The sequence below is a fragment of the Penicillium nucicola genome, assembly GCF_028828085.1.
Source record: "Penicillium nucicola strain IBT 29836 chromosome Unknown utg000003l, whole genome shotgun sequence".
Taxonomy (NCBI): domain Eukaryota; kingdom Fungi; phylum Ascomycota; class Eurotiomycetes; order Eurotiales; family Aspergillaceae; genus Penicillium; species Penicillium nucicola.
The window spans coordinates 968376-982550 of NW_026643127.1; the positions used below are offsets into that span (position 1 = coordinate 968376).

The window sequence follows — 14175 nt, forward strand, 5'->3', positions numbered from 1 at the left end:
GGTGAGAATTCCAAGGACAAATTATTGGAAAAGAGTGAGATTGGAACGGAAGAATACGAACAAAGACATTATGTATGACGTCTCGGATGAATGTGGATGCGGAGACTTTTGGTTTATAAGGCCCCATCTCCCCGGGGCTTACTCATAGAGCATTATTCAGCATTGCATTGATGAAAACATTGAACTATATCCCAGATGTCATACTGCATCTCATCTACCCAGCGGATAGTAACGTGGAAACTCAGGCATTCCAACTCTTCTAATCCAGATCCTGCTTAATCAGATCCGCCGCCTTCTCCGCAACCGCAAAGACAGTGGCCTGAGTATTGCCCCTAGGAACCAAAGGAAAGACACTAGCATCAACAACCCGAATATTGGCCGCACCATACACCCTCAGACAAGAATCCACCACACCGCCATCCTCCCGCGGCATCATTGCACACGTACCACTCACATGGTACATAGACAAGACAAGTTCCTTGCACAGGGTCCGCGACGTTTCCAAATCCGTCACAGGCTCAGAGGTATGAAGACGTCGGCCACCCTGCTTCAAAAGTGAAGCAAGAGGCTCTGTCTCAGCGATTTTATCCACATACAGATTATGGCGCGCCTGTAGTTCGACATCGGCTGGATGACGGAGAAGTCCAGAATCGATCCGAGGAGGAGCGTTCGGGTCGGAAGTTTGGATATGGACGGAGCCTCTTGAGAGAGGGTAGCTTAGTGTTGAAACAAGAGTGATGAAGAAGCCTGGATGGCTGAGACCGAAGATATCTTTCGGTTGTTCTTTTCTGGATAGGATCTGGAATGGGGCCAGGACGTATTGAGCGTGGGGCTCGTTGGGGTTCTGGAGCATCTCGTGCAGGACTTCGTATTGTTTCTTGTGTGTCTGTGAAATGCTGGGGTTGTTTAGAGATTCTTGCACTTTTTGAAGCACTTGAGACCGATCATCGTCAGAGCTGTTCACTAGCGGCATGAAGGCCGAGGTAAATGGGACCATGCCGAGAGGTCCTGAGCCATCAATTTCGTAGGCCGCCATTGCAGCAGCGGCTACTGCTGGGTCCCTGGCCATGTCGGCTGATGGCATGCCATCTGCAACCTCATATCCAAACGAGACAATGGCGTGGTCCTGCAGGTTTTCTCCAACGCCAGGGCTGTCGATGATAGTGGGGATATTGTGAGATTCGAGTATGTTTCGATCGCCGATCCCGGAAAGTTCGAGGATCTGAGGAGTTTGCGTTGTTCCAGCCGCAAGAATCACCTCCTTTGCCACCGAAACAGTGTACAAGTTCGAGTCCTTGGTGAATTGAACTCCAGTTGCAATGGCATCACTCTCATGTTCCCGCTTCTCCACGCATATCCTCTCCACCAAAGCGCCAGTCACAACCCGCAAGTTGGATCTAGCTTGAACTTCCGGCCCCAGATACGCAGCCGCAGAATGACTTCTGGTATGAGTAACTGGATCAACAGCACCAGGAGATACGAAGGGGCCTGCACAGCCTCCATTAATGGGATCTTCATCTTGTGGATATCCCAGAGACTTGAAAGTCTCCATCCACGCCGCGTGGAAAGGCATGTACTCATCGCCAAACGATACTTGCACAGGACCGGTACTCCCCTGATCTTGTGCCTCATGTTTCATCCCCTTGAAGAACTCCCGATTGGCGCTAGATAGAGGCGCAGCGGTATGAAACTTGCGCAGATATGGAGAAAACTCATCCCAGCCCCAGCCAGGGTTGCCTAGCTTTTCCCAGGCGTTCATTCCAGTGCGGGATGGATAGACGATCATGCCCAGATTAATGGCCGAGGAGCCGCCCAAAGTGCGACCCTTATTTGCCAGGATCTGGCGCCCATTCAGTTGTTCCTAGTCATGTTAAACACATCCTTCCAAGTCCATCAGTAACTTCATTGGATCCGCTTACCTGGGGACAGGATCTGAAATTCCAATCAAAATCTTCATGTTCAAAAGCCGCCATTGCTAATCCTGGAACATTGATGCGAGGATCATTTATACGGTTTGTGCCTGCTTCAAGGACAAGCACGCTGATGTTTGGATCTTCAGTAAGTCGATTGGCTACAACCAGACCGGCAGTCCCGCCGCCGACGATCACAAAATCGTAACTTGCATTTGCAAGTCCTGCAGTGGACTCGGTGTCAAAAGCTGCCATGGTCAACGTCTTCAGCTATATATGTAGTGCAGAGAAGGAGACAAATATTCAAGTAGGACGGAACCGCGCAGGATTGGGATTCAGCTGAGTCTAAGTAGCGGGGCATTAATTATCTTACTGTATCCCGCAAAAGAAATCAGCCCCCATGTTGGACGTCAGCACATTTCGAAGCTAACAACTGTCAGCCAATCTGCTTGCGAACTAGTGAGACTATCACCCGTCGTGGGTCGAACTGCATGAGGTAGCGAAGCCAATGGTCAACAGGTCTCTTGATAATATATTCCTTCTTTTCAATGTACTTGCAATGCAACATAATCAAATTTTCGTCCCTTCTGTGTTCATGCAAGGGTCACGGCTCGAGGTCAGACTGGGGAACTGCTCTACGATTATGCACCAAATGGGTCTCGGATTTGGTCAACTGGTGGGGTTATCAGCCTTACGCGGCACGTTGGGTTCAAATTCTGCTTTAGTATATGCATGTCATGTTTTGATATTTACCATTTGATCAGAACTCATCTGGATGGATCTTCGCAGTCTCGTTCACTGTTGGATATTATGATATCCAGATCCTTGGTTCCTATAATGCAACACCACTTATGTCTATTGCACTAGTTCAGGTCTACAGATATGAAATTGCAACAAAAAGTCATGAGTAAAATATGCATTTGGTATTGAATCTACAACAGATAGCTTTGATAATCCCATTGGGAACATCATCATTGCATCAACAACCGATCTTCAGCAACACCCCCATCAAGTAAGATATCTCAGGCAGGGTAATTCCTTCAAGCCAGAGCATCAGCCACAGCAAACAGTCGCCTCGTTCGCAACACTTGTCTGCTTTCCATCCCTTCACGTAAAATCCCCAATGTTAGCGCCACATCAACCACAGCGACAGCTAGCTCACAGGACAAGAAAACTCACCCAGCACTAATAGTCTCCCACGTAAAAACAAACGAACCCAGATAAGCCCCAATAAAGATACAAATAATGAAATACCCATTGTAATACATAGCAAGCCTACAGTAGACACCGTCAATCAGAATACGCAACCAAGAATACCACACGCCAACAAAAAGAAGCAAAACTCACAGCATGACAAAATACGCCACGGCAAACTGAACCATATGAATCAAAGCCCGAACCATCTGCTGCAAAAAAGAAGGCCGGAACCCAAACGACGGAATCTTCGCCGAGGAATTCTGTCCTGTCTCCACGGCTGCCATCTTCGCTTTATGCTGTCGGAGCAGGAATCTATCATACTCTTTTCCCAGACGGCGGAGGAACTCCAGCGCAATGACGAGCAGAATCACGCCAATGCAGCAGCCAGCGAACATGCCCTGCGAGGTTATGTGCCATGAGCGTGCGATGAAGCATGTGTCGATTGTGTTCCAGTTCCAGAGCATCTAGAGGGTATGGGGTTAGCATCGTATTGTGTGAGAGCGAAGGTGAGAGCGAGAGCGAGAGTGGGGGAGTTGGTTACTGAGATCTTGCAGGCGTGGGCGCCGCCCATTCCCATTCCCATGTCCATGTCTCCCATGCTGGCGGTGGAAGAGACTGTTGCTGCGGTGGAGGTGGTTGTGCTCATTGACATGTCCATGGAGGTTGGAGAGATTAGAGGTGTCGGGGAAAAAGAAAGTAGCAGTCGGAGAGATGTTATATTCACAAGCTTGCAGCTGTAAACAAAGTCCGTGTCATGTGTCAGACAATAAGTTGGCGCCAATATTGGCGTTGCGCAGGAATGAGCATGTTTTATTGCCAAGAGCCGAAGACTACAGGTCATTTTTCTTTTGTTTTCCCTTTGGAATTGTACACAGTTACTATCATGGGCAGTATTTAATTGGGATTAGGTCTAGACTATCAACATGCGTATCTTAACGATGGGACAATTATCCAAGGGATAAAAGTTGTCGGCTACAATTTTTGCCACAAGGCAGCTGGACTATATGATGTGTCTTTAGCAGTGATATTTTCTTTTTTCTTGTAAATAATTATACTGCATCAAAAGTTAATTTTGAAAATCCCCGACCACACTAGAGATAGTCACCAAATCAGTGCTTAGGTTAATATCTGCAACTTCATGATTAGCAAGAACTTATGAACCCAAACGGTAAGAAAAGACTCACGAAAAGCTCTCAGTGTGGAGCCAAACCTCCCTCGCACAATTATTCTCCTTGGTAAGAATTCTATACTGAGCAGCAGATCCAGCCTCACCCACATCATGGGTCATGGACGAAGGCCCACACACCACCACACCAACAGAAACACCATCCTCACTGGAGAACTCCTGGATCAAAGCTGGTAGTTCCGGACGACCGGAGAAGAAGCTGATACCAAACATTTCGACGGTAGTAGTCTCCCGAACAGCTTCATTGCCGGTCTTCTCATCTTCGGATTTCAGATCCGAAATGACTGTTTCAGTCGCCGTCTTCGTATCAATAACCTGGTGCTCACTATAAGTCTCGTGAATGTGAACAGAAACACCTGGAATAACCCCTTGTTGAGAATTTCGCAGCGCCATGTCTTCCAATGCTTGGATAAACCATGCGCGCATTCCGGGATCTCGTGTGGCGACCACGACCTTCATTTCAGCCTTTCCTTCATGGAAAGGAGAGTATCGAACGAAGTCCTCCAGCATTGAAAGCGTAAATCCTGCACCGGCACCACCCCCAATAATGAGACTCTTGTTGGAGTCTGCGAGCTTGTCCTCGGGGATGCCCCCATACGGCCCGTCCAGCAAAACAGGCACTTGGACACCGGGCGTCTTCCGCGCCATACTCATCAGTCGGCCAGTCAATCCACCGCGTCGCTTGACGTAGAACACGAGCTGATTGTTCTTGTTTTTGTGGGGCACTGAGCAGATGGTAAACGGGTGGGCCGTGAACGCGTGAACACCACAGGTCATGAAACGGAGGAAAATATGTTGGCCCGGCGTCCAGTCCATCTTGGTTTCAATGGTGACTCGAAGCGTGTCCTCGGTTTCAGGGACGAGACTAGCCTTGTGTCGGAAGCCGTGCTCGAGATATGTTTTGCATTGGGAGTATAGCCAACAGAGACTGTAGATAACTGCTGTGGCAATGAAGTAGTCCCAGGAGGACATGCGGAAGTCACAGTGAAAGAAGAAGAAGATCACGAAGACAAGTGCCATGAAGTAGTGTGTTGCTTTGAAGAATTCGTAATAGCGGTTTCTATCATGGAACGGATGTTAGACATTGGATGTTGGGTTCTACGGGAGAACATACCGGATCCAAGGAATCGACATCAATGTCAACCATGCTTGCGCTATAAGCGCGACCACACCTGTTACCCAGACTCCGCCCTCGCTCCAAGATGCAACAAGATCGCCTTTCCAGGCGTGGAAGACTATGAATGGGAATGTGTGGATTAATGCTAGGATGAACATTGCCCATGCTACCCAGTTGTGCCAGATGTTTAGTTTCTCGTGGGAAATTCCAGTTAATGCTGTGATAGGATTGGCTTTGGCACCTAGGATACTGTGAACTGGTTAGGTCTTCCAGATTTCCCGGTCTGAAGGGATGTGCTTACATTAGGAAAGGCATGCAGGCGAGAGCTAAGAATCCAGCACGGGTAGCAATAGGGGGGAGTTGCCGTAGCTGATCTCCTTTGTGTTAGGCCAGTAGTAGGGACGAGGACCAAGAGTCATAGCTGTTCAAGTATTCGTCGTCAATGACCTATTTTTCTCGCAGATGAAGCAAACTACTCACCCAAAAAGAAAACCGCGCCAGCGCCACCCAGCAAGCAAACACCGAGAGAATGTGTATTCCAGCCCCCAAATCTCCAGCTCTTATATGAGAGAAAGCGACATGCTGCCACCAGACGCGACCATATCGAATTGTGTGCTAGGCTTTGTGGTGCCGCCTTTGTAGCAATATGAGAAATGGTGAAAAGGATTATTGCGACCAGGAAGAACGCAACCGTCGGCAGGGCATAACGATGATCGGCTTCATACCAAAACACCCAGTAACCACTCTTGAGTGCACACTGCTCTGGAGTCATTGTACATTCACCCGCATCACGACTCGAGTGTAGCATGACAGGCTGGTCCAGCCACGGGACCATGCCAGTGCTTGATTCCATCTGCATTGCGGTTTTGCGGACAAATCAGTCACCACATTCATGGAAGATCAATCAGCGCCTGTGACAGAATTATAGTCAGACCGATGAAGCCTTCAGGGCTGTCTTGCCTGGATGTCGTTTGTGTTACTAATACCTGTGCCGCTAAATCCTCTGCGGGTACCCAGCCCTGCGGTAGACGGGACGACGCAAAGATCTCTGAATGATTGGATGAGAACATGCTCAAATTGCCGGGTTCCCCAAATGATAAGGCAGTTCGGAAAGGTCCGAGCCAGAGATCTCAATTGGAAGATTCTGATTCGCCCAAACCCGTGAGCGAGTATGAGAAGGTTTTGATATAAGCGCATTAGCGGCCCCACTGATATACGTCAATTCCCTCAATTCTGCAAAGATTTCTCCTGATTCTGTCATTTCTTGGAAGCCCACGTTGGCGTGGACCTCGGGGTGTCGCGGTCCGTGGGTTCACTCCCAAGGTTCCTGTCGCTTGCTCCCGACCTTTTTAGTCTCCCCCTGTTGACCGATATGCGTCACTATAGCCACTTTGCCATTCCTTCGCTATAATATAATATTTCCTTGTCAGTTCGCCATCCCCATTCAATAGTCAAAATGGACATGTCGGACATGTCCACCATGTCCACGGCGACAACCACGGCAATGTCAATGGGCACAACGACAGCCATGTCCATGTCAACGTCAACCTCAACCTCATCTTCCATGAGCGACATGTCAGATATGTCCATGTCAATGGCTGACATGGCAATGACCTTCTTTGTCTCTTTCAAAACACCTCTCTTCTCCACAGATTGGACACCGGGCAGCAAGGGCCAATATGCCGGAACGTGCATATTTATCATTGCGCTGGCCGTGATCATGCGCGTCCTGCTGGCCTTCAAGCCGATTTTCGAAGGTCGTTTGTGGACCGATAGCAATCATCAACATGCGCTCCATGGTCATTCGCATGTTGAAGCTGGGAAGTCACCTCGGACACCCTCTGGCGTGCGGATGAGTATGCAGGAAATTGGGAGTCGGTGGGCATCGTGGCGTGTGAATCCTGCTGCGGCTCGGGCGACGTATGAGGTTGTTCTTGCTGGTGTGGCGTATCTTCTGTGAGTTGAGGTTCTTTTATCATCTTTTGGTTGTTGTGGACCTCATCGCTGACAGTGCGACAGGATGCTTGCCGTGATGACAATGAATGTCGGCTATTTCATGTCAGTACTTGGAGGTGTTTGGTTGGGAACTTTTATGTTAGGGAGTGTGGCAGCTGATAGTAGATGGATGCATTGTTGACAGTTGGGCCACTGGCTAGGAATACTTGAATGGTGTCGGGTGTTTGATTTTGATTATATCATTGCCCGAGTCTCTCTTCCCTCTTCCCTCAACCTTGCAAAGTTCGGATTTTATCACCACAAACCAAAGACGAAATCTGAAGTAATTAAAGAAGCAAAATAATTTGAGCTAACTGATATTGACCCAACCTAGCTGATGAAGATATCCCCCAAAATACATCCTGGAATATTTGGTGCTTGCTCAGTGTGGAGTATTCAATGTTCAGCTAAAGACTCGAGATGGATGCAAAAGTGTCTTTCGGCATTACATGCGACTATCATAATTTCTCCCAGCAATCCTCGATCCACATACCGGGTTTCACCCAACTCATGTGTTTCTATTAGCCCTATTCTCGCCGTGATGTTCTAAAAAAAGAACCACATTAACGACGTCATTGGCCAATGCCCCGCTAAGCCACCCACCGCCACATCGCGTCCCTTTATCAACACTCCAAAGTCAACATCAGCATCAACACACATCCCACAATCATGCCTCCACACGAAGGACTAGTTCACCCCAAGGAGTACGACATCAAAGACAGCAATGTCGAGCTAATCGGCTCAGACCTCGACCACCGCGTCAAGTACAACTCCGCAACCACAGAGCCAGCCTGGAACAACGGCAAGATCGGCCAAGAAGCCGGGCTCTACATCTGGCGCATTGAGAACTTCGAAGTCATCCCCTGGCCCAAAGAAAAGTACGGCCAATTCTACGATGGAGACAGTTTCATCGTGCTGCACTCGTACAAAGTCGGCGACGACAAGCTAGGCCATGACGTCTTCTTCTGGCTGGGCAGCAAGACAACCCAGGACGAAGCCGGGACTGCAGCTTACAAGACCGTGGAGCTGGATGAGTTCCTGCACGGCGCGGCAACCCAGCATCGCGAGGTGCAGCAGTCGCCCTCGGATGAATTCTTGGCTCTTTTCCGTAACATTTCTATTCGGTCCGGCGGGGTCCGCTCTGGATTTACCCACGTCGAGGCTGAGGAGAAACCGGATATTCTGACTCTGTTGCGGATCTTCAAGCATCCTGGTGCTGCGCGGATCGATTCGCTCATTGTGCATGAAGTCGAGCCGACTTGGCAGAGCCTGGATGAAAATGATGTCTTTGTTTTGGACAAGGGCGAGAAAATCTGGGTTTGGCAGGGGAAGAAGTGTAGTCCGATGGAGAAGGCCAAGGCTGCGCAGGTGGTCAATGATATGACTCTTGCGAAGCATGTTGATGTTGAGGTTCTCTCGCAGCTCGAGTCGAGGTCGAGAATCGTTGTTGACCTACTCGGCGGAAAGGAAGACGCTCCGTCGACATTGGAGGCGCCGAGGCCCGGTCGCTTTGGGAAGAAGTCCAGCGAGGGTAGTATTGGTGCTCAGTCGCGCAAGCTGTTTAGACTCAGTGATGCCTCGGGTGACTTGTCTTTCGATCTTGTCAAGGATGGACAGCGTGTCAACCGGTCCGACTTTGATGCCAACGATGTCTTCCTCTATGATACTGGCAGCAGACTCTGGGTTTGGCAGGGATCTGAGGCTAGTGCGAGCGAGAAGGCTATGTGGCTCAAGGTTGCACAATTCTACGTTCGCAAGATCCAAGAGACTGTGCAAGAGGCACATCTTACACCTATCTCCAAGGTATCACAGGGTTACGAAAGCCCTGCCTTCTTGAAGGCCCTCGAGGTCTAATCTGTACATATACACCGGACTTTAGGCCATGTGACATGACTTTTCCTTTCTGTTTGAGTACTCATCCCTGGTCGCTTTTTGCTCACTGAGTAAACCTGAGCACGCCCCTAAATGTTACATAATCATTCAATTCGCTTCTGAAGTCACTGCCCAGGTACGCCGCGATAGGGCGGAAGCGAAAAGAAAATCGAGAAGATGAAATTTGAAGTTTTATTGATTAGTAGAATCTTTCGAGACGGCGCGTGGCGGGCTGCAAGTGGCCTTTCACCGTTACTAAGCGTTTTGTTGTATTCTAGAAGATTACTTGATTCTTCGAGAGTAGGGTGCTACAAAGTATAGATACGTTGTTATAGGTGTATTGCCTGTCGATCAGTTAAGGAAAGAATAAATCCGGAGGCGGTGGGAGAATGAGTGTGTGAATATTACATTAGAACTAATTCTTGATGGGATTAATGGGGTTCTTAGAGGATTCTTCTCAATGACCAAATCCACGAGTCCCTTGATACATAACGTCCCTTTGATGTTCCCCGCAATATCGGTGTACCCGAGTTAGGTGATAGTTCTCAAGATGGAAACGGAAAAGTAGGGAGGATGATATATTCGCATACCATTAGCAATACCTATAGATATAAATCTAATCTGACGATCATATAGTCCAATTTGATCTACTGAATCCTGGATTCACCGCGCCGAACGTAAATCAAATACTCAAGAATTATAGCTGAGGAAAGAACGCATAACTAATGCAATATGAGATCGTGGTAAGTTTGTGGTGTTTGCGACCCAATTTGGGGCCCTAACGCAGTACAGGGCTAGTTGAGTTTTGCGGAAGTCTATAATAGACTATCGCAATACTGCCTGGAGTTCACAATGGCAAGATGCTCCTTTTAGTGTGGGCGAAAAACTTTCTCCAAGATGGGATTCCATCATAGGATTGCCGTGACGCACGTATCTCGTCGCTAAATTGCCAAATATCTTGCACAGTCTGCCAGAGGAACTCTATGTTCCCAATATTATAATGAAGCATCTTAGTCCACCAGCTGGACCAAATGCTTCTTTTGTCCGGTAATGACTCACAGGATGCGATGAAGCCAGGCCACATAATTGATGCAGTTTGTTGGTTTGATAGTACCAGGCTTTCACGCTTCATTTTCTCAATCTCGAGTAGGTTGACTGCCACCTGATCGACATGGAATGGCAAATCTTCATCAGTTGAAAGTTGGCCACCATGAGTGGAAAAATAGATCTGTATAGCGTGGTAAAATGCACAAATATGCAAGTTCAGAATTCGCTTCATGAGGGCCCCCTCTTCTGATTCGTCATCAAACGATAAAAGGTTCACTTCCGACGCAACTTCCCAAGACTTTAATTGAGCCCCTTGGTCCTTGAATGCATTCACGAGGCTATTAGGCAAGGCTTGATGTTGATCATCGTAGTATACGCGATGACGGAAAAGAACCGTTATTGAGCGAATGAACGTCGCCAAAGTATGAGTCAGACCATAAGTATGTTGTAACATGTGGCCATCGATTGCTGGATTTTGACAAAGAGCCTCTTGGAGTTCCTTTGAATAGTCACCGTCGGATGGCCATGGAATACTCGTGAGGTTACACCGCGTGGTCTCAGATAAAGTCGACTGCAAAAAAAATGCAGTTTGAAGAAACGATCTGAGCGTTGACCTGTGAAGTGCGTTGTTTGCTTTTACTTCTGCGCTCAAGATATTCATGTGCTGAAAGGCTTCAAGGTGAAGAGAATATTCCGACATGCTGCCTTCCATTATCTAGTGTCAGAAAGGTTAAAACACAATTCACTTCAAAAAGACAATGATGGATCATCATACATCGATAGTGACAAACGAGAGAATGGCTGATATGGTGGCCAGCCATTCCATTTCACTTTTGAATCCCATTTGAACAGCTTCGCGTAGGAAGCGATATGCCATCATTCGATACTCTTGGGCAGCTTGATTCACCTCTGCTAGTACTTGCTTAGTACAGCCTTTAACAATACCTCTGACATGGAATGCTGCGGTCGCAAGCAAAGAGTAAAATATGGCACGATGACTCGGTAACGGTGTTCCGTCCCCACAAAGGCTGCTGCATCCCAAAATCGCTTGGGAGACATAAACATGTGCATAAAAGTTTTGAGAGTGCACTATTGGCTGTAGAACAGGCACAACGTGCGATATATAGTGCCCGAAGAATCGGTTTGATCGTTGCTCTCGAGGATGCAATTCGTTTGTAGCCAACCATGAGAGATCATGTCCGAATGGAATAATGACAGAAGACGTCGGCTTACAATCTCTTGGTATCATATCGACATCACGTAATATGTTTGGGATGCGTTTAGGGAAAACTGTGAAGGGACCGTCTTGAAAAGTCATCCCAGCTGTGTCGATTCGAGCCAACATTTCTTCCACCTCATCCAGGCCAAACTTCCATGTTGGAAACCCTATTTATTTATTATTCGAGAAACCAGCGACTTCAAGCTTTAAGTTACTCACGAATCATCATGGCTTTGCGTTTGATTGCGGATGGACGGGTTCGAGAATTGTCTATCCAATGCAGTAAGGGAGTGTAACCATCGCATGAAAATCCTCCCTTTTGGCATCTGGAGCAATGCGGCCTCGTGAGATCACATTTTACCTTTCTTCGACGGCATGTCCAACAGCTAAAAGAGTGAATAGCAAGTCAATGGCTCGGAGCTTTCAGTACGTACCCATCGAACGATTTGGTTTTGGCTACGCGGTTTCTATCTCGCCTGGGCATTGCAGTGGTTTGATTTTCCCAAAGTGTGTACAGATAAAGAGAATATGACGATTTTCACTTGAGCATTTGACAAAGTAGTCCTTATCTACTGTAGTTAAGTTATCTAATCGTCTCTTGCGTCAGACTGGGACTAGTTCAAGTTTATTCTTAGTTTCAGAATAGATAAGAATCTTTGAGTGAGAAGGCACCCGAGCGCAATTAATCCAATGGTTGAGTCTGTATAAAGTGAAATTAATTTTAGAAATTGGCCTGCTTTCCAGCAAACATCTTATATCTTGCAGCCGTTCGGGCACGGAATTGTTTCCCCCATTTGATAAAAATTCCAACAAAACACAGAAAGAAAGTGGCAATACATGCAATCGAAAGAATGACGTTCTGAATACCGACTGCTGCAAACCATGGGGTAAGAGCAAAGATAAAACAGGTACTGACGGTATTGCGAACAAAAGTGACACCAACCAATGCATCCCCGACGACCTGAATTTGTTAGAATCAAAAGGAAAAGGAGTGAAACGGGAATCTGAGTGCTCACCTCACTATATGAATCAGTGACATACGTCAACGTCACTGTGTTGATCGAAGCAGTGCCAGCACTTGATATAGCTATTCCTATGGCTACAATTGGCCAGGGAAGTCCTCGTTGGATTCCGTATCCAAACATGAGTGAACCACCAAGTACAAGAGGTACAAAGGGAATAATCATCCACAGCCGAGTCTCAGGCTCGTAAATCCCACCATTGCGGTGGGCGAGACGAAGAACCCAAGCATCACTCAAACTGCCTACGATCAAAGAGGAAATCGTTACCCCGATGAACTGAGGCAGGTTCATGAGTCCGATCATATCAGCAGAGAAATTGTATGGGGGCTCGGTCATTTGACTGGACATCGTTGTGCTAAGGGCATTCTGCAACGCCACCAGCACGCCATATACTGAGGCCACGAATAATACACCTGGAAAAGCTCCCATAATGATGAATGGTTGGTAGATGTGACGGCCAATTGTCTTCCAGTCATCCGGGGATGAGGTATTCAATGAAATACGTTGCCAGTAGGACTTGAGAGGTATATTCGGGTTGATCGTTGGCGGGCTGTGTGGCCCAAGATGTGCCTCATTGGAGCTTGGCTTTTGGGTGACCGACAGGAAGTCTTTCTTTGCTGAATCGATAGTCATAATAGCGCTTTCTTTATTGGCAACGGCAGTCAAATTCATGGCGGGAAGGTACTTGGTCTCTTCATAGAGAAATCCGAGGTGAAGGAAGCAAGCGCCAAATAGAATGGCGTTCCACCACCATACCCATCTCCACCCTTGGGAAACAGTGATGTATCCAGCAGCAAGTGTCCCCAAGGATCCGCCAAGTTGGACAGTCCAGATAAAGATGGCGTTCATCCGGCCTCGTTCGTGAACGTAAAACATATCAGCGATTGTCATTTGGATGATGACCTCAGACAGTGCGCCAAAAAAGCAGGACAATACATTGACCAACATGATATCAACGGGCTTTTCCATTTTCGCACTCCAAATGCTCACAGCGAATGTGACCATTGTACTGAGAAGATACAGCGGTCGACGCCCGAATTTGAGTGCAAATGGGGTCAATACCACTGCGCCAATGCCCAGAAAACCACAACCAATGGCATAAGAGTCATTCAAAATAGCCCAGCTGAAGCCGAGCTGCTCGTGCATTGGACCCCATGTTGGAGTTGCTGCGCAAAGGAATTCGGTGATGAGAAGCGCCCACAAGCAAGTCAGGCCAAAATTGAGATATTTGCGGAAAGGTGTCCAATTTCGTGGATCATTGGGGTCATCTGTTGGTCGAGGCTGTAAGATAATCTCGTCATGATTTGTGTGTAATTCTTGCAACCAAACAGTTCCAGGAGGCCAAGAACTTTTCTCGCTCTGCGTTGATGGATTGTTCATGGCCAAATCGTATAAAGATTAGGACTAAAGAATAGTTGATGTACGGAAACATTCTGATATTGATTCAGACATTCTTTTATGTCCTCTTTCCATGCCCTGAAGAGCCCAATGGCAACTTTCGTGAAAAATAAAGATAAGATAATTCATATTGTAGATAGGGTTGCTTTGGAGTCTTGTTGGTGGGCTCGCTAACAGCTACTCTGGAAAACGTATTGATAACGAAGAATTCA

The 14175-nt window shown here is 47.5% G+C and overlaps 6 protein-coding genes across 6 annotated transcripts; 2 read left to right on the plus strand and 4 right to left on the minus strand.

The window, feature by feature from the left end:
• Positions 1-259: 259 nt before the first annotated feature.
• Positions 260-2165, minus strand: N7511_003938 (GMC family oxidoreductase; the record flags this gene model as incomplete). The annotated part of the gene is made up of 2 exons (XM_057126363.1): positions 260-1861; positions 1920-2165. 2 exons carry the CDS (start codon positions 2163-2165, stop codon positions 260-262), a joined length of 1848 nt encoding a protein of 615 aa, XP_056985253.1.
• A 1088-nt stretch (positions 2166-3253) lies between these two features.
• N7511_003939 (copper transporter family protein) lies at positions 3254-3765 on the minus strand (the record flags this gene model as incomplete). The annotated part of the gene is made up of 2 exons (XM_057126364.1): positions 3254-3571; positions 3649-3765. The coding sequence occupies 2 exons, from the start codon at positions 3763-3765 to the stop codon at positions 3254-3256; spliced, it is 435 nt and encodes a 144-aa protein (XP_056985254.1).
• A 522-nt stretch (positions 3766-4287) lies between these two features.
• N7511_003940 (uncharacterized protein) lies at positions 4288-6269 on the minus strand (the record flags this gene model as incomplete). Its single annotated transcript, XM_057126365.1, has 4 exons — positions 4288-5353; positions 5408-5659; positions 5712-5787; positions 5891-6269. 4 exons carry the CDS (start codon positions 6267-6269, stop codon positions 4288-4290), a joined length of 1773 nt encoding a protein of 590 aa, XP_056985255.1.
• Positions 6270-6866: 597 nt separating this feature from the next.
• N7511_003941 (copper transporter family protein) lies at positions 6867-7370 on the plus strand (the record flags this gene model as incomplete). The annotated part of the gene is made up of 1 exon (XM_057126366.1): positions 6867-7370. The coding sequence occupies one exon, from the start codon at positions 6867-6869 to the stop codon at positions 7368-7370; it is 504 nt and encodes a 167-aa protein (XP_056985256.1).
• Positions 7371-8074: 704 nt separating this feature from the next.
• Positions 8075-9259, plus strand: N7511_003942 (gelsolin family protein; the record flags this gene model as incomplete). Its single annotated transcript, XM_057126367.1, has 1 exon — positions 8075-9259. One exon carries the CDS (start codon positions 8075-8077, stop codon positions 9257-9259), a length of 1185 nt encoding a protein of 394 aa, XP_056985257.1.
• A 3005-nt stretch (positions 9260-12264) lies between these two features.
• On the minus strand, positions 12265-13945 carry N7511_003943 (MFS general substrate transporter; the record flags this gene model as incomplete). Its single annotated transcript, XM_057126368.1, has 2 exons — positions 12265-12504; positions 12560-13945. The coding sequence occupies 2 exons, from the start codon at positions 13943-13945 to the stop codon at positions 12265-12267; spliced, it is 1626 nt and encodes a 541-aa protein (XP_056985258.1).
• Between the last annotated feature and the right edge of the window lie 230 nt (positions 13946-14175).